The sequence below is a fragment of the Etheostoma cragini genome, chromosome 14 (genome assembly GCF_013103735.1).
Source record: "Etheostoma cragini isolate CJK2018 chromosome 14, CSU_Ecrag_1.0, whole genome shotgun sequence".
NCBI classification, from domain to species: Eukaryota; Metazoa; Chordata; class Actinopteri; order Perciformes; family Percidae; genus Etheostoma; species Etheostoma cragini.
Window position 1 is genome coordinate 22360749 of NC_048420.1, and position 18819 is coordinate 22379567.

Consider the following 18819-nt stretch of genomic DNA (forward strand, 5'->3'; position numbering starts at 1 on the left):
TGTTTTTTTCATGTATCGGAAGATGTGAGAAGTGTCTGGTGCTGTTTTTAGAGTTGCACATCCAAGTTGACCTTACAGCTATATTAAAAAGCAGTATCTGTTAAACAGTATCTTACTCTGTGAAAGCTGCCTGCAGATCAAAGTCGGATCTATTATTAAATTGTCCCGAGACAGACAGCCAGAGTGTGTGTTGATATTTATTTATTTATGGAAATGAGGGAAAACTTGACACATGGACACATTTAGAAACGGGATGATCAGTGTTGCACTGAAGTCGTGCTTGTTGGGACATCTGCTTCACCATCACTAACTCACGCCAGTGTCAGGGTTGGGATGTTCAGCTCTGGTTATTCCTATCTTGTTTTGTTTCTTCATTCCCTGTTTTGTTGCTTGTTACCAGTTCCCATTTTTGCTGTATTCTCATTCCTTTTTCATGGTTCTTTTACAAATGAGTTGTGTCTGTGTTTTTTGAGGCCTTAGGTCACCCGACCCCTGGCAAAATGTCATCTGACCCGCATGACAATTTAGGTTCATAATACATCTTGGGCTGCCAAACCAAAAAGGAAAGAAACTGTTGTCATCAGGCAGTTGTTGGGAGTCGGCTGTGTGGTCGCCGGCTTTCAAAATGTAGCTATTTGGCTTTATTTGCTAAATTTCTATGAAGCAGCTGTTTTTTATCCGGGGGCTGCATGTTGACCACATTGTAAGCAACAAGACTGCATGAGACGTGCAATAATAAACAGTACAGTTAAACATATTTGACCTAAAGAATAAATAAAAAAACATGTAACTAAATGATACATGTCTGGCCCTTGATGATGTGGTTCTCATTTCCGGTGACACCCCTGGCGTAGTTTCTTGTTTTATGTTATGGGGTTATAGACCTTTTTCACGGTAGACATTTTGACTTGTCATAGTAGGAAAAGCCCAGCTGAAACTGACAACCTTATCGATGGCTCAATTCCATTAAGGATCCCAGTGAGCTATTCCAGTGAGTCTGCATGCACAATACCAGGGCCTCTCCAAGTGGAATGCAGCCATCATTCGTCGTTTTGAACACACCTGTGCTTTTCCCACTGTGCCATACCAACATGTCTGGCGTGAAAAAGGTCTGTTTCTCCTGTATCATGTCTTGTTTAACTTCCTGTCTTGTGTGTTTCCCTGCCTTTGTGATTGTCTGCCCCCGCCCTGAAATGTTTCACCTGTTCTCTCCCGCCCTGATATGTTTCACCTGTTTTCTCCCGCCCTTATATGTTTCACCTGTTTTCTCCCGCCCTGAAATGTTTCACCTGTTCTCTCCCGCCCTGATATGTTTCACCTGTTTTCTCCCGCCCTGATGTGTTTCACCTGTTTTCTCCCGCCCTGATGTGTTTCACCTGTTTTCTCCCGCCCTGATGTGTTTCACCTGTTTTCTCCCGCCCTGATATGTTTCACCTGTTTTCTCCCGCCCTGATATGTTTCACCGGTTTTCTCCCGCCCTGATATGTTTCACCTTTTCGCTTCTGCATGATACATTTCACTGGATTGCTCCCACCCTGATATATTTCACTTGTTTGCCTTCTCCCTGCTCCTTTGCCCCTGTATATGCCTTCTGTTCAGTTTTAATCACGTTGTCGTCTATTGTCTGGGTAGTTTTGCTTGTTCCCTGTTACTTCTTCAAGTGTTAATTTGTTTGGACTGTTCCAATCATTTTGGTGTTACGTTTCTTTGGATTGCTACTCTCGTTTGGTGTCTTGCTTGTCATCCACATGTAAGACTAGATCTTCTGTTTCAATATTTGATACACCTGAATCTGTTCGTTGGTGTGTCTTGCACTTTGGGTCCAGGAGTTCTGCCTGGACAAATAGTGAACAAAACGTGTCCATGTCTCTTTTAACGCCCAGAAATCCTGACAGCACCGTCACGTGTGTCTGCTTGGCTGCTTTCTGATCGTTTGTACAAAAGCAAAGAGGAGAGGAAAGACATCTAATGATGATGAGCCCAGTTTGGAGCTGATGAGGATTTTGCTCTTTAGTCTTTATTCATCACTTTGTGGAGAAGTGCACACCCCCAACACCAGGACCTCATTTGTTGAAATTGGGCAACTCTACAATGTCTCAGTCAGTTAAGATGTAATTAAGTTTCATTTTGTTGAAGTCACACTAGTTAAACAGCCAAGATGGGTGCTCTTTCAAATTTTGTTCAGTTTAGCTTTAAGGTACAGAGGAGTAAGTTCAGTGCTATTAATCGTTGTGTTGTCTTCCCGTCAAAATTGAAAGTCAACACTTTTGTTGACGCTTTCTTTTAAGCAGTATTTACTTTTTCTTACGTTTTTGTCCCTTTTCTCAACACTTTTTTTAATGTTTGCCATTTTGCCGTTTGTTTTTTACGTTTAAACGCTATGTAACACTAACTTATTAACTATAGTTTTACAGTAAATTTTGTAATTTAAGGTCAATAAACCTCATTTATAGTAAATTATACTTAATGTTTGAGTTAGAAAAGCAGAAATTAGGAATTATTTAGACTAAAATTAAAGAAATGGATGTTGATGGATAATCAGACTGGAATATGTCAACTTTTACTCAACATTATTTAGAAAGTACTTCAATTGTTTTTTCTCCAAATTCTATCAAATTGAATAAGACGCCGCAAAATTCATAAAAAGAGATTTGAACTTGCCAAAGAGAGTTGTGGGGAATCAATCATGTTATTTTGGGTAATAAAAAGAACATTTCAATAGGATAACGGGTCGTTGAAGTGTGGTTAAATGACCAGCGTATTACCTACAGTGGATGGCGGTTGGCACACCCCCCCCCCCCCCCCCCCCCCCCCCCCCCCCCCCCCCCAGTTTGGAGAAGCAGAGTACAGGAGTACAGACACAGAGGCTAAGCTTTAAGTCTATGCTATATTTAGAATATTTTCACAGCTTTACCTTTCTGTCACAAAGCTCTTTCTGACAGTTTCCACAGACGTTGAATATAGCATACACAAACGGATGTAGACTTCTTTTAGTTGGGCCTTCTTTAAGGTGACTAGAGTGTGGAGAGAGTGTGGCAGCATGCTAACCACCATCTACTGAAGGTATTTCCCTAGTCCACAGTACATCAGCCGTGTTTAATCTCTCCCATTGTTCCGCTGCCGCTGGAAATTTTGCCGGATGTCCCTCATCTTCGCCCAGATGTCCATCACCTCCGCTTTCTTTGTGTTTGCATTTAAACTCTGGTCACATTTCTGAGGCCTATGGTTAACTGGTCCTCAGATATCTGCAGGGTAAATCCAGACATCTAGCTAGACTATCTGTCCAATCTGAGTTTTCTGTTGCACAACTAATATTCCACAAAAACAACTCCCTCTCCTGAGGCTAATTTGCAGCTGCGCCGTCATTGTGTCTGGCAGTTAGCACCGCCCAAGACGATTGTGATTGGCTTAAAGAACTTCCAATAAGCCACGTTTTTCTCCCATCCCGGAATGCTGTATGAACTAGCCGGTCCGTCCTCTGCAGTGCTGTGGAGGAAGGTTTGGAAATGCAAGACTAGTAGTCCACGGACTATTGATAAGTACCGGATAAAACTCCACTTTAAAAAATCCAAACAACCCCTTCAAGTTTGAGCCTTGTTGAATGTTCATTGTCACTTCACTTATTAAAGCAGACACTGACCTGAGACAACTGTCTCAGACACTGTCTCAGACAGTCTCTCCCTCTCTCTCTCTCTCTCTCTCTCTCTCTCTCTCTCTCTCTCTCTCTCTCTCTCTCTCTCTCTCTCTCTCTCTCTCTCTCTCTCCAGCATTTCCCTGGACCTCTGGTAGTGTCAGAAATGTCCCTCTGTCTCACATTGTTTTCTCCCTAATCCTTCAGGCGCATTGCCAAAGGCGTCTCGGTGCTCACCCACGGGGCGATGGCTCTGCGGAGGGACCTGGGGACCAACAGCCGCTCGCAGTACGCCGGCAACTGCCAGAGTGACGCCAACCAGACCCACCGAGTGCCAGACAGAATCAGGTGAGAGGGAGGGGGTGACTTTGAGTTTCCGTGTCATTTACACCGGCTTCTGACATACAGCAGAGCGAGCAAACAGCAGGATAGCAAAGCAAATAGTGTCAAGCAGCTTTAGGAGAGCTGCCACAGTCAGCACAAATCCACGGAGCTGAGTCATTCTGAACTGGAAACCGCTGCTTCGTTTCCATAGTCATGTTTTTGCAGGTGAAACTGATGGAAACACGGATATCTGTGTTACTGTTCTTATACTATAACATAAATGTTTGCAGTGTACATATTTACCATTATTACTCAATTCTTATTTATCTATTTCCAATTTATATTTAATGTGTATTTTTCTTATTGTGTTTTTTATTTTGCTACTGTGACGAGTGATTTTCCCCATTGTGGGATCATTAGTCTACCTTGTCTTATGTTTTATCATCTTGCTAATGCTACAGATTTAGAGGATTGATTATAAGTGATGGCCAAAAGAAGCTTCATGAACCACTGTCTTTACTTTCTGAGCCCACTACATGGCGCTCTCTGTTAGAGAAAGGGTTGAAATACACGGAACTGCCATGCCTTAGGCCTTTCTCTTAAAACTAAGAGCGCCATCTAGTTTGCTCAGACAATAAAGACACTGGTTCACGAAGCTTCATTTAGCCTTCACTTTTGATTATGTATATCACTAACACAAGGTCAAAAAAATGTTAATATATTTCATAATGAAAGACCCTAACACTGAGAGCGTATTGATCTGCAACTCAGCACCTCTGTCCAGGGTCCCATCCAGCACTGCCAAAATGGAGACAGACAGGGCGGTGCATTCATGTCCTGTAGGAAAGGACTGGTGCAAGTAGCTACCATCATCAGTGAATTAATGCAGTTGTCTGTGTTTCTGCAAAGGGATGTCTATAAAAACCATAGACTGTAAATATTAATGGACAACCCATCCGGTTTGATGAAGGGCTGCAAATGCGGAAGTGCCTTAAACCTGCATTCCTACTGAATTACCTCAGTATACATTTTCATAATGAGTTAATGGTCTCAATCGGTAGTTTTAAGACTTTTGCAACACAGAAGGATGTTCATTTTTTTAATTATTGTCTCATTGATTTGATTGATTAACAATTTTTATCTAATTTTTTAAACAAGTACGACTTGATAAAGTCAATGTTTAAAAGTCAGTTTATGGCCTTATGCTCTTTTATTACAGATTATAAACAAACACAATCCGGTTGTAGACACTTGTTGACACTAAAGAATATCATTATTTATAATTACTTTAGCTAGTGCAGTAAGCTAAGTGCCTACGTTACATGAGTTACGTCTCCTCTAATGAAAATGACGGGTCATTGATCTTTCCCTGATCCGATTCTCCATCACTCGTGTCCAAATCTAGCTTGCTCTAGCTTGTGATATGGCAGCCGCCTTGTCTGAAGACATGTGAACCATACGCGTTGCTATGCGACCGGCCATGTTGTGATTGCGGAGGTGTAAAATGTACCCACTGGCACTTTTAGGTATGAATTATCTTCTTTTCTTTTCTTTTTTTTATACCACACATCCCATAACTCACTAGATGATTAATGAATCTATTTTAGGATAAGTCATGGACTGAGAGATAAATGGTTTTAAAAATTAAGAGTTGCATGCATTTAAAAAAAAATGCCAGGTGGTTAGTTTTTACCCGTTGGGCTTTCTAGTGTTGAAGGGTGTGTCCTTCAGAGGACTGAAGGCCTAAATGAACCTGCTCCTCATCCCCAATTACAGCAGACTATTTGGGCTCATATAAAAGCGCACTAACAGTTCTTGTGGTTGGCCCTATTAAAACTTTTATATTGCCAGGATGTCAAAGCATCAACACAATGCTAAAGTCTGTGTGAAACTGGCAAGTTCAAAATATCCAAGATTTACATTTTAGAAAATGTGCCCCTCTTACCCAGGGGGACTTTAAATATTTTGAGGAAAATGAGCAGAGTAGCAGAAGTCCAACTTTCACCTGCATGCATGATTGACTGCTGCTGTTCTTTGGAACAATCCCCTCTGGGAACCCGCTGGAAAAAAAATAGTCTGGATTTCGCACTCTTTTAAGCTCTCAGGGTTACTAAAGCTGTCTGGTAACCTGCTGCTAGACTGGCTCTGGAGATCAAATTGACTAATGCGGTTGTACTGCATGACATTCACAAATGACTTTCAGAATATATGCAAGGGCGGTATGTGCAATGGGTTCCATCAGTTCAACGGAATAACCTCTGTATCAGGAGACACACATCCACAGATATTGTCAGAAGGGCCTTCAGCAAGGCTCTGAGTCCACCACCGCTTCATTTGAACTCTGAAGAGTGGACTGCAACAGTGCTGGCTCTCAGGCCTCAACGCTGAACTGAATATGAAGAGGCGTGATTCTAGAAAGAAAACAAGTAGAAAGTAAGAAAGACGAGTAGGCGGGAAAATAATAGCACGGCATTATGTGGGGGCTTTAATTTGGATTGTAAAGGAAACAGCCGAAGCTAAAGTTGTTAGTTTTACAGCAGACAGAGATTATGAGTATCTGGAGTCATGTTTCTCAAGTTGTTTTGCGTCATTGTTGCTATGGCTCTAAAATGTAAAGGATCGACCAGTTCATACAAACACTTCCAATGATATCACAATGCGCTGGTATTGTAAGGTGACACCCAAAAACTCAATTAGCATTTTTTTAATGAAGGGAAGACATCTGAAATCCCAGTAAAGACACCAGCTTTCACCAGATGTGTACACATTTGAATGCTGAAGTGTTTTTGCGGTCTGTGTTGATTCACTACAAACAGCAAATGGAGCAACATTAGTCCCATAGCTACCACGCACTTATGGCATGTCCATGTGTATTTTTGTTGACCACACAGCTTTAGACTTAAAAATCTCAAAAAAGTCTCAAGATCTCAAGCTGAAAATCTTTAAATCTACGTAATAATGATAACAATTTATACTGTTTGTTTATCCCCAGTGGGGAAATTAAAATGTACACTCTGTTAGAATCACTACACACAGGCCTGAAATACACACACATGCTCATTACCTAATCATGCACAAATGGAGAGATGTCAGAGTGAGTGGGCTGCCAGCTTGACCAGCGTTGGTGGGGGGGCACCGTGTCTTGCTCAAGGGCACCTAGCAGTACCCAGGAGGTAAAGTGGAATCTCTCCAGCTACCGATCTACCCTCTGTACTTTGGTCCGACCCTTCGGTTCCCAACCCAACTCCCTACTGTCTACGGACTGAGCTACCCCCCCCCCCCCCCCCCCCCCCCCCCCCCCCCCCCCCCCCCCCCCCCGAGCCGCCAAATGCTAACTTGTGTGTTTTTGAATACGGTTGTATCTTTCCATAGACTTTCTATGCAACTATACTCGCCTTTGTAAAATTTGCTTAATGTGGAGTCTGAACAGACTTTGAGAGATGTGACTCCCTTTTTTATTTTTATTGTGGTCCAGATCAGCGGCCACTGTGGCAACATGTGGATATTACAGGATTAAAAATGAATGCTAAAACATTTAGCGCTGTCAGGTCAGCTCATAATGTCTGAAAGGGAGTGATCCAGTTCAGTAATGTTAGTTCTACAGCATAACCTACCAAAGGTAGCTACATTAAAATGTCATATATAACTGGTCTATAACAGCAAAAAACATCTGGGCTCATTGATTTGAGGGTGCGTTGTATTTCTTATAAATTAAACTTTTTTTTTTCGAGCAAAAGAGGCATGTTCCTTCTAATTATTAAAAGACAATTTGGGAAATGATCTTCCTTAAAAAAATGAGGCAGGTGCAGCAGAAAGCTCAAATACAACAGCTAACGCCAGGAAATAACAGATTGTTGCAGGTCTGACAGATTGATGACAGCGTTGGAGAAACCTTCCCCGCGCAGGCAGCCGGTTCGACCGCAGATGGATGGTTACTGCAGGTTGCCTGCCTGCTCTCTTTAATGAAGTGAGGAGGTTCATTTTCAACTCGGCAAGACATTTCATGTCCTTCAGTATTTGGCTTATTAATGCTCTCGATCATCAGCACGACTGTCTGTCATGCAGACAAGCGCCGGGGCTCGTGGGAGTCTGGTAGAGTGGCGATGATAGTCCTCGCTACGGCAGCATGAATGACACCTGTAACACATGAAGGATTTCTCTCTCGAGGGAGATGAACACCTTCCCTAATATGGCTCCGCTCCGACTGAAGTGTTGCTGACATAGACATGAAACTCAACCTTATTGTGTTTTGAACAATTGTGTGGCCTTGTTCAACATCTTTATTTTGGGAGCACTGGGAGCATCTTAATTTATCATTTCTGAATACATTCAAAATCTGCCTTTACAGTATGAAGGCCCCACTTTTCATTTTAAGTTTCACATCTGGATAAAACCCGTGATTCGAAACATTGATCTATTTAGGTCAATCATGAATCTAATTCCATTGATTGTGCTTGTTTTGCACGGGATACAGATCTAGTCCAGTGGAGCGGTAACTTAAGGTGTTTGGTAACCGCCAAAAGTGTAAAAACTTGTGATAAACAGTTTAGCTTACTCACTTAGTAAAATCTGGATGAATTGCATAGTTGGACTCCAAAAAAATAAAAGATAAAGCTTCAGTACCTACAATGTAAAGCCAATGCGGAAACCTGCATTGTATCTAATTTCCAGCAGGGGGCGACTCAACTGGCTCCAAAAAGAAGTATGTTTCTGTAGAATTGAGTTTATTATCTAAATCACTAGTTTCAAGTCTTCTTCAATACAGCATGATGTTAATTTTGTAAACTATGGTCCCATGTATGTTAAAGTAGACAATTAGACAGGGCATGCTTTAGGGGCGTGGCTGTTAATCAGGACGGAGACTTAGCAATGGTAACCATGGCACTGTGGACTTATGTCTGTGAACTTGTGTTGGGTGTTGTCCATGTTTATTTCTTGAACTTTGCCCCTCTCACTATGTGATTTCACTTTATCAAAGTTATTAGGAGCACTTAAACACCTAAAAAAATGTTGCGCTGCCAACCAAGCGAACTAACTAGCGCTGATGGTAACTTAAGGGAAAGTTTGTCGTGCATGTAGATGAATGGCGGCAGTAACTGTCTGTGTTTACCTGCCGGCAAATATTCACTGCAAGATGTTCAGAAAGTTATAAAAATCAGCAATTTTCCCTCTTTAGCAATCAGCTTTGCGCCGTTGCTACCATAAATAACAGTGGCTTGGCCCTAGCTTCACCCTCTCATCCAAAAGAAACACAATGGGGATGATCAAATTGTTAAACTTAAGGCTTCAAAACAACAGTCCACAACCCAACGGGTGACATCCCTGCTGCTATGTCCACTAATTTTACAGCCTATGGACTATGAGCCAAAAACAAGACTGACTCGCCATTATGAATGTACTGTTTTTTGCAGTGATCAGGGATCACATACACGCTACACATGCTCGTTACACGCTTGTGACAAGTGTTGAAATGGCTGGAGCTGCTTTCTTTCTGCTGCTGCTTCATGTGACAGAGTGAGATGCGATGTTCAGTGTCATTTCAGTCAGCATGACGGACTGTAGTTACACTTGAGAGGAGCAAAGATGCAGCTCGGAGAGGAGGGTGGCATTCACATCTTTTCAATTTCAGGCTTTAGTGGCATCTCATGAGGTTTGAGAGGAATCTTTAATGCTTCTTGATTCATTTCCACTTGGCTTTAGATATCAGATGTGATCCACCCAAAGGGCGGAAAGAGGTTGAGTGTAAATACGGTAAACATGTTGGATTCACAGCAGCGTCTGTATGTTCCACTCCTGCTTCGCTGTATGTGACACTCGGAGCTCCTTGACTGCATCACCTCGGTGTCCCACAGTAACCTCTAGGGCTGGGACCATATGCCTTGTCCCAATTCAATTCTTTCACGATACATGGGTTCAATTTATATTGCATTTCCATTCTGCAATTCTAAAAAATGCGATTTGATATTATTGAGATTTTATTGCGATTTTTCATGTTCATCTTTACCAAGATACAAAGTTGAATAATACACAACTATTCTTGTTTATTCTTTGGTCTAGTAATTTCTTCTCTTTTTTTTACATTTATAGTCAATTTTACTTGAATTGGGCTAAACTTGTATGTACTATTGTACAATATGTGAACCTTATGTAAACCAGAGAATGTAACAGTCGCATTCAACACATTGTTAATGCCGCATTTTGGTTATGTTTAGGCACCAGACATACTTGGTTAAGTTTAGAAAAACATAATGGTTTGGGCTAAAATCAGATGTTACTACACTTCCGGTTAGCTGAACATGACGTAGCTCCGTTTGTTCTGTAAAAGAAAAAGCTTCCAATTACTTTTATTTTCAAAACAGGACACAACCCCCCCGTCTCTTGAGTGAAAGCCTTGTGTTAACCCACCTCCTCCTTATGCAGATACTAACACTAGAGGGCGCCGTAATAAAAACGGAAATATGAGACGACTTTGCTGCTTAAACTAGCAACCTATGGGAGCGTTTTTTCAAGGTAGGACAGTCTTGTTCTGAGGATGTAAATCATGATGAGGGAAATGGTCCAAAATAGACATTAATCCTAGGGATACCGAGCTGGAGGAACAGTAGAAAAGTGGAATATGCTGCGGGAATGAATTGGGAAGTTTTCATTTCTGTTTTGGCGCAAGTGACTCTGGAGTAGGATTGAATTGTAACTCCTCTAATTCATGCAGCCGCTCTCCTCCAGTAGGAAGAATGATAGATACTTTACAGGCAGTGCACGTTTGACACTCTACAGATAAACCTTCAGCGGTTTATTCCTGTTTAGCTAATGATGGAAATAACTTTAGTTTCTAATTCAGATTTTTTTTGCTGATTCTGAGCACGCACAAAAAGCTGATTATGAGCCCCACAATCACCTACTGTGAAGCACCTGGTGAAAACAATGGCTCACGTGCAGATCTTTGTTTTTGAAAAACAAGGTAGTGTTTCAATAGTTATGCCTTTCATATTCATGACATGCTCTTTTTTTCCACTGAAAACCCTAAACATGCCGTTGATTAATGGAGCTGCACAATGCCGACAGTGCCCGTCTGTTGAAATGAATAGTATTGAATGAGCAAATCTACCAGGAATAATGAATCTATAAAACACAGTAAAATAGTTGATAGAATTATTGTCCTACAAATTTATGGACTTTCTGAAATATGGAGATTGGACTATGGGATGATGTCGTTTGTCTACACACATTATAGTTACACGCTGCAGCTCCAAAGTAGGTTGGACCGCCTTATACAGACATCATATATATATATTAATATATGTGTGTGTGTGTGTGTAAATACTTTTTAAGATTATTTTTGGGGCATTTTAGGCCTTTATTTCTGGCAAGACAGCTTAGACCTGAACTGGGGGACTGACATGCAGCAATGGAGCACAGTTCAGAGTTGAAGCCGCAGCCGCTTTATTGAGGACTAAGCCCATTTTTACAGTCACACGTTCTACCAGTTGAGCTATCCATGGGGCCCAAGACATATTTTAAAAGCTCACTACTTGGTGTCCAGGTATAGAGTATTGGCACTAAAAATATTGCGGTACTTTGCTGTATTGACAATACACTATTATTTATTCCTAACAATTTCCATTAGCCATTTTTTTCTGCTCTTTGTGTGTTTGACAGCTGAGACAGATGTGTATTTAACAACAAAAAAACTTAGCTGCATGACTGCTTTCACCAAAAATCCACCGAGGCAGCTGCTCACGTATACAGACCCTGGCAACAGAGATCTCAGGATGTACAGACAGAAGAAAAGAAGCGCCTGAGAAGACAGGAAATGTGTGAGATGTTTGGAAGTTTGGCAGGCAGAGCTGGAGAAGAGTTGAGAGGATGGAGAGAGACAGAGAGAGTGAGTGGAAGATGACAGGAGACAGAGGCAGAGATAAAGATGATGGTGATTTGGCTGTCTGCGTGGAAATCATTTTGCAGCCCCGGCCCTTAGATTACGAACAACAGCAGCCGAGCACAATGTGAGCCAGCGCAATGAAATCAATGAAGGCATGCAGCACAACAAAAACCAAGTGGCACTCACAATAATGACATTAAAAAGTAAAGCTCACATAATTCAGCTGCAGTGGCACAAAAGAAAACCAACAAGGCTATGTGACAAGTTCACAAAGGACAGTGACAGATGCGACTTCAGCTTATATTCAAAGATGACATTTTCTAGATCCCGGCCTGTTTTTGGCCACTTTTAAAGAGAACGCCACAACAACATGACAGACATACAGTCCTGACAGAATGGGTTAATGAACAACAAGTCCAACCATACAATGTAAGTTCTTAACTCCTACCCTCTAATATGACCCATAGGAGCGATTTAAAGAACACAACAGCTGGGCTTTAATACATTAACATAAGATTAAACTTGATTGCATTCCAGGTAAATTAAAGTGGAAAGTAACGGACATACGGCGGCATTTTCAGGAGAAACTGGGCAATCCCGGAAGTGGAAGGTCATTGATATAGACTATAACCTATTCGGAATACTTCCTCTATGGTTCTTACACATTCTAGCCTGCAATCCAGTGTAGCTTCAGCCTTTCAACATTCAGCCATCACACCGCAATTTCTTCAGAAATTGCCTTCTCTACCTTTGCAACGTTGCAACAAAAGACTAAAATATCCCGCCGGTGTAACTGTTGAGAGTTGCATAAATCCTGTCTGATGAGCCTTTATAATCATAGACCGTTGCCTCAAAACTGGACTATTTCATGTCTCACTGGTGCTTAACTGCCTCAGCCTTAAACCTAAAAGAAACTGGGACATTTGCGGCAATTGCTCGGCCACTTCAGGTAACAAATGCCTTGTGGTGCATTAAATTGTGCTGTAGAAAACACTAGGATTGCCTGCTCTTTTTGTTTGAACATATTAATCTGGTGAATTTAGGTGAAAGCAGTCACATCCTGTTCCGGATAATTAGTCTCATCAGACATGCAGAGGAGGGAGGGGGACTCGGATTTAAGGAGGGTTTAATGCCTTCAGACAACTGAGACACTGAGGGGTAGATTTATCAAGCCGTTCGCGCCAGTTCCAGGTGTTAATTGTTCCCTGACTTAACCGATGCGGGGTACTTACTAGCCGGGCGCACTTGGGTAAAATCTCAGATTGATGATGATGACATGAGCGAGAAGAGACATTTGTTCGTGGGAGGGTCATGGGGAAAGTGGGATTTTGACCCCAAAAGGTGGGTGGATACCCGTACAGCGTGCCTAATTATATTTTCCAGGGTATTTACACAGATTGCCGGTATGGGTGTGCCTCTATTCTGCGGGGGAAATTCTCCGCCTCTTAAAAGCAGGTGTAAACCAGCCGCCATCGGGTTTCCTCGTATGTGCCTCCTGAGGGAATGGCAACAGTAATCCGAGCAAGATGAAGCTAGCCAAGCTGAAAAGATTTTTGCTACAAGGATTACACTTTTTCAGTGGAGTGAACGCGAAATCATTAAGCGTTACAGATTAAGCAGTCATGCAATATTAGAGTTACTGGAAGAAATCAAAGATGACATCATTTGAAACAGTGGTAGCATTAGCAGTGGGAATGTTGCAGTCTGCACTCAGCCGGATCACAGCACCAGAACCGCTTTGCTACAGCGTGATTTACAGCGTAGTGGGCGGAGAAAGGCGTGGATTAACCGAGGAGCTGGATGTTTGGTAAATAAGACGCAAGCTGAAGTATCACAGCGTGCACTTTCTGCGGGTTGGCCATGGCGCTGATAACGCTACGTTCTAGAGACCGACCGATACAGAATTTTTAAGGCCGATACGATATTAAAATCCGAGATGCCGATAAATCAGCCGATATATTTAAAAAGACATCCAGCAATGCGTTACAAAAGACTTCCCTAACAGTAGTTATTTGAAGTTATTTATGAGTTCTCACTGGAATAATATGTTAATAATCTGTTTTATTGTCGCAACAGAAACGAGGAACATCAAATTTAAGATATGAAAGTCCTTTGAACAAAAACACATTTTTTTAACATGGTTGACAGTCCGTTTTATATTTTTTAAATATTCATTTATCAGAATCATTTATTTGTCTTTTCAAATGATTCTGATGAATGAATATTTTTTATCAGCCATCATAAATGCAGATACAGGGAAATGCCTAATATGGCTCTACCACATGTGCAAATGTAAGTACATCTGGCCCAGAGTGCATTGCAGCTGAATAAGTAAGACACACAGCGACTGGCAGAGAGGTTGTCAGGAGACGCTTTGGACAGGAGGGAGACATGAGGACCACAGGACGACTGCCAGGGTGTAGCTCAGCCAAGTTACAGAAAATCTGAAAAAAGGAGAACATCTTGATTATTGGACTGTTGCATTTGGGTTTTAAATGACATACTGTAATTCCCTCTGGATTGATGCATTCTCTCTTAAATATAGAAACACAGCGTTGCGTAATGTAGGACATAACATGCAGGGAGGAAGGAAGATATTATTGTTGGCTGTTAATTAAAAATATTGCATTCTATTTTTTCACTCGGATGATAAAGCTTAATGTAAAAACCCAACGAGACAGAACCGCGGAGAGGGAAAGACAGGGACAGGAAATGAGGACAAAGAGGTGACGATCACCGAAGGCAGAGGAGGAAGAGGAGAGATGGAAGGAAAAGGAAGAAAAGCAGATAAGACAGAAAGAAGTGGAAGAAAGAGGAGACGGTCATCTCAGAGCCCCAAGGGGACCGACTGCTCATATTGAGAGGAAGAGTGTCTCTCTCTCTCTCTCTCTCTCTCTCTCTCTCTCTCACCTTTTTCATAACCACACTCCCCGTAGAACTCGTTTACAGAGGACAGTGCATCATTGTTTAATGGTGGCATGGATTTTTTTTCCATTTTAGAAAATTATGAAATATATTTTTATGAAAAGTAACAAGTATATCTATGTACACGACCAAGAAACGGTGGAGAATTCTTTAGATTGCAAACATTTTTAATGATGTTGAACTGTTGAAATGGACTTTGGAAATTCACTTTGAGCTGTCTATGCTTTTTGTGACCTGGAGGATTCATTTCCAGGTACTTTCTTTCTGTAATGAACTATTCTTTAATTGTTTTCATTTCTTCAGTATATTTCTCAGGGACAGTACATATGGGTACTGCTACATCTAAAGTGCAAACGATGCAATGTTAAATTTGACTAGTCCTAGTCCATGGTTAGGCTTTTACAAATGACACATGGTAAAACACTATAAAATAGACTTTAATCTAACAATTGAAGCAGACAAACAGGCAGATACATAAAAACTAACCGTAAATTAACATAGACTAGTGATGATGCATCAGGCGGAGGTAGAAGCTTTAAAGCTGAAAATGAATGCAAACAGCCACGTGTCAGTTTTTTCTCATCAAGCAATGCTAAAAAATGTATTTAAACATCCCAAAATTAATGAAAGTGGATTTGTACTTGCAAGAGTGTTGTGTGGATCAATCATGTTATTTTTTGTAGTTAAAAAGAACACTGAAATAGGAAAACAAGTCAATTTGACCCAAAGACAAACATAAAAACACTGATGATCTTGAACTCATCCAGAAATACCTTTTGCACTTCTGCCTCCGCGCTCTCTAAAGCTTTGGTAACCTAACTGCATTCTCCCTACTCCCTCTTTCCTTTTCACACGGCGGGGTTTGCATACAGGAGCTGCAGCCATTGAGTGTGTGCAGTGATATTGCCGATGTAACCCTTTTCAGATAGATGTGCATTAAAAATTCATGTAACACTGAAGCCCACAGTGCTGTCAGCTAACAGCAATATTTGTCAATTGTAAGCGGTAAAAATGAATGTGAAATTATAGGTGAGAAACATGCTGTAGCTCACTGTCAGGTTTGCCAATTATTAGCTTTTTAACATGGACGCATTTTACATAAACAGATTAAAATCAGTCAGGCTGTTCTCATGAACCATTCATACATGTACTGTACTTTTTTTGTGCTTGAACCTTGAATAATAGAAGCATATGTCATCCAAGAGGGACAGTAAAGAAAAAATTGGAGTGGTTTAAATTGGCACATGGACATTTAAGGTGTATTGATTGATTCATTGAGTAACATGAATGACATTTCACTTCAAAAGGTGGCGCTAGCTGTCTTTGAGTTCCGCACTGAAATCAGTTTTCTCAGTCTATTTAGCTAACTGTTAGTAAAGATGTGAAGACTGCAGAACATCCTTTCATTTTTAAGATACCATACCAATTTTTATGCATACTTTTTTGGTACCATGTCACACAAACTCGTTCATGAGAATGCATTGATTCAGTTAATCATTTAGTGAGCTGGCGATCTCGAGATTGCATTAAAAGAAACGGTTTGTTAAATGTAGTTCATTCAAACCTTTATCTAACCAGGTTAAAAAAAACTCCTTGAGATTAAAAATCTCTTTTACAAGAGTGTGCTGGCAAGTGGTCGCCGCTCGGTTTCAACTGGACACAGAGACACTTCCAAGTAAATACAGAGACACAGAGACACTTCCAGGTAAATACAGAGACACAGAGACACTTCCAGGTAAATACAGAGACACAGAGACACTTCCAGGTAAATACAGAGACACAGAGACACTTCCAGGGAAATACAGAGACACTTCCAGGTAAATACAGAGACACAGAGACACTTCCTGGTAAATACAGAGACACAGAGACACTTCCAGGTAAATACAGAGACACAGAGACACTTCCAGGGAAATACAGAGACACAGAGACACTTCCAGGGAAATACAGAGACACAGAGACACTTCCAGGGAAATACAGAGACACAGAGACACTTCCAGGGAAATACAGAGACACAGAGACACTTCCTGGTAAATACAGAGACACAGAGACACTTCCAGGGAAATACAGAGACACAGAGACACTTCCAGGGAAATACAGAGACACAGAGACACTTCCTGGTAAATACAGAGACACAGAGACACTTCCAGGTAAATACAGAGACACACGTTCACTCATCATAGTCAAACAACAATGTCATCATAAAAACCCTGGGTCCTAAATCAATCTAAAAACAGAGCCATACAGACTGCCTTTCTGCGAGGACCTTTAAAGCCTTTAAAAGAATAAAGTGAGACCAACTCCTTCAACTGGAGTTCATCCTGAAGCTGATTCCATGCAGATGGTGCTGCAAGCTGTAGTTGCAGCTGCCATAAAGAACCTAAAACAGCTTTTCTTTTCTTTTCGTGTAGAAGGTCTAATCCCCTTTGATGAAATCCTTATTTTTTGGCTTCAGTTTCCCCTTCATCAAAGAACTAAATGACACTGAAAGATGAGACGACTGATCAAGAGGTGCCAGGACTCTACGGTCATGATACTTTTTATCATCTTCCTCTTTCTTTCTCTCTCTTTTCACACCTTCCCTCGTTGCTCATCATCATGTCTACTTGTCACCCTCCCATCTGTCGTGTTTACTGGCCTGGTATTAGCTTGTGTTCTCTCTCTCTCTCTCTCTCTCTCTCTCTCTCTCGGCTCACGCATACATTCACTCTTTCTTTCCTACCTCTTTCATTCTTGCTTTGTCCTTTGGCATTCACTAAAATCTTCTTTCTTTCTTTATTTCTTTCTTTCTTTCAGTTGTAGCTTGTTTCTCTGATGCAGCTTGTAGATCTGTGTAATAAGACAGAAATTGAGACAGAAAATTGTCTCAATTTAAAAGTAGGACCTGTGAAGACCTCTCCACTCTGATCAGACAATTTACATTAAGATGAAACTGACCAGAAACAAAGCTATGAATATCTTTGCATGGTGTTGGATAGGTAACAACAGTGTTGTTACACATATTTCCAAAGATGTCCTATATTTTCTGTACACTTTTAGCGTGCCTCGTCCTCCTCTACTAAGAGTTTCCCATGGTGTAGTAGCACAGAGAGAACGGATCGCAGCTTTTTGTAACATTCAGTACATGAAGTCTGAGAAAGCCTAAACGGCACTGCTGTAACAGGAAGACTTTAACAGGATCTCCACTGTCTTAGCCCTTAACTCGCTTCAGCATGTTGTCAGGCTGTGGAGCTGCTTGTCCTCCGGAGACGAATGCCGTCTGTCTGTCGTTGCTTTCTCTGAATCTCGCCGCTATAATTGGTGAGTGTTGGTGCAGAATGTCTGATTCTGACGACCTGACACCAGAACCTGACGTTTACAGCTGATCAGCCTTGGATCACGAGGAGACAGACTCAGCTGCTGGCCGTGACGTCTGTCTGTCTGTCTGTCTGTCCTCTGTGTAGTCTCTCTATCTCTCTCTCTCTCTGGCTGTTAGCGCTGACCTGTTCACGCCGTGCCTCCTGTCCGCCTTAAATATGCATGAGGCGCGTTGCAGGCAGTCAAGTTAAAGTTACATGACTCTTGTCCTCAACAGTCAGGAGAAGTTTAGAAGAAGTAAAGTCTGGAGTGCTCAGAAGTTTCTAACAAATCAAGAAGGTGATGTTTGGAAAAGGAAAACAAAAGTCCCCAAGAGAAAAGAAGTCCAACCTGCCATAAAAAAACCTTTATTTAAATGGATATTTTGTGTTGAAATCTATTACATTAAAAATAGAACTGGGCAGCAGCCCTCACTTAGCGGCACACATGTTCTTCTTCAGTGTCTGATGTAATAGATTTTGATATAAAATGACCATTTAAATAAAGGTTTTTCAACAAAAAACTTGCAATAAAAGAGCCTTGGAACTTTTTTTTCCCTCTTCTGAAATCCAAATAATTTATTGAGCAGTGTGAGCCCGTTTTAGAGAGGTCAGGCTGATTATTACATTTTGGAATATGTGCATAGGGACTTTTAAAAAGGAGGTTCAACTTTACTGCCTTATTATATCAAGGCTTTGTTAATGGCTCTGCCGGGGGTAATGACCCC

General features: G+C 41.3%; 1 protein-coding gene and 2 long non-coding RNA genes across 3 annotated transcripts in view; 2 read left to right on the plus strand and 1 right to left on the minus strand.

Annotated features, from left to right (window-relative positions):
- The window catches only part of grin2da (glutamate receptor, ionotropic, N-methyl D-aspartate 2D, a), a 136343-nt gene that overhangs the window by 23470 nt on the left and 94054 nt on the right, over positions 1-18819 (plus strand). The window contains exon 5 of the mRNA XM_034892066.1: positions 3839-3979. Within this exon, the coding sequence (XP_034747957.1) occupies positions 3839-3979 (141 nt within the window). The remainder of the gene's footprint in view (positions 1-3838; positions 3980-18819) is intronic.
- On the minus strand, positions 561-13084 carry LOC117956801. The gene is made up of 3 exons (XR_004659370.1): positions 12976-13084; positions 4528-4531; positions 561-571 (listed from the first exon to the last, which is right to left on the minus strand). It is a non-coding gene; the product is annotated as an uncharacterized LOC117956801 (long non-coding RNA).
- On the plus strand, positions 4968-8841 carry LOC117956800. The gene is made up of 3 exons (XR_004659369.1): positions 4968-5012; positions 5261-5264; positions 8699-8841. It is a non-coding gene; the product is annotated as an uncharacterized LOC117956800 (long non-coding RNA).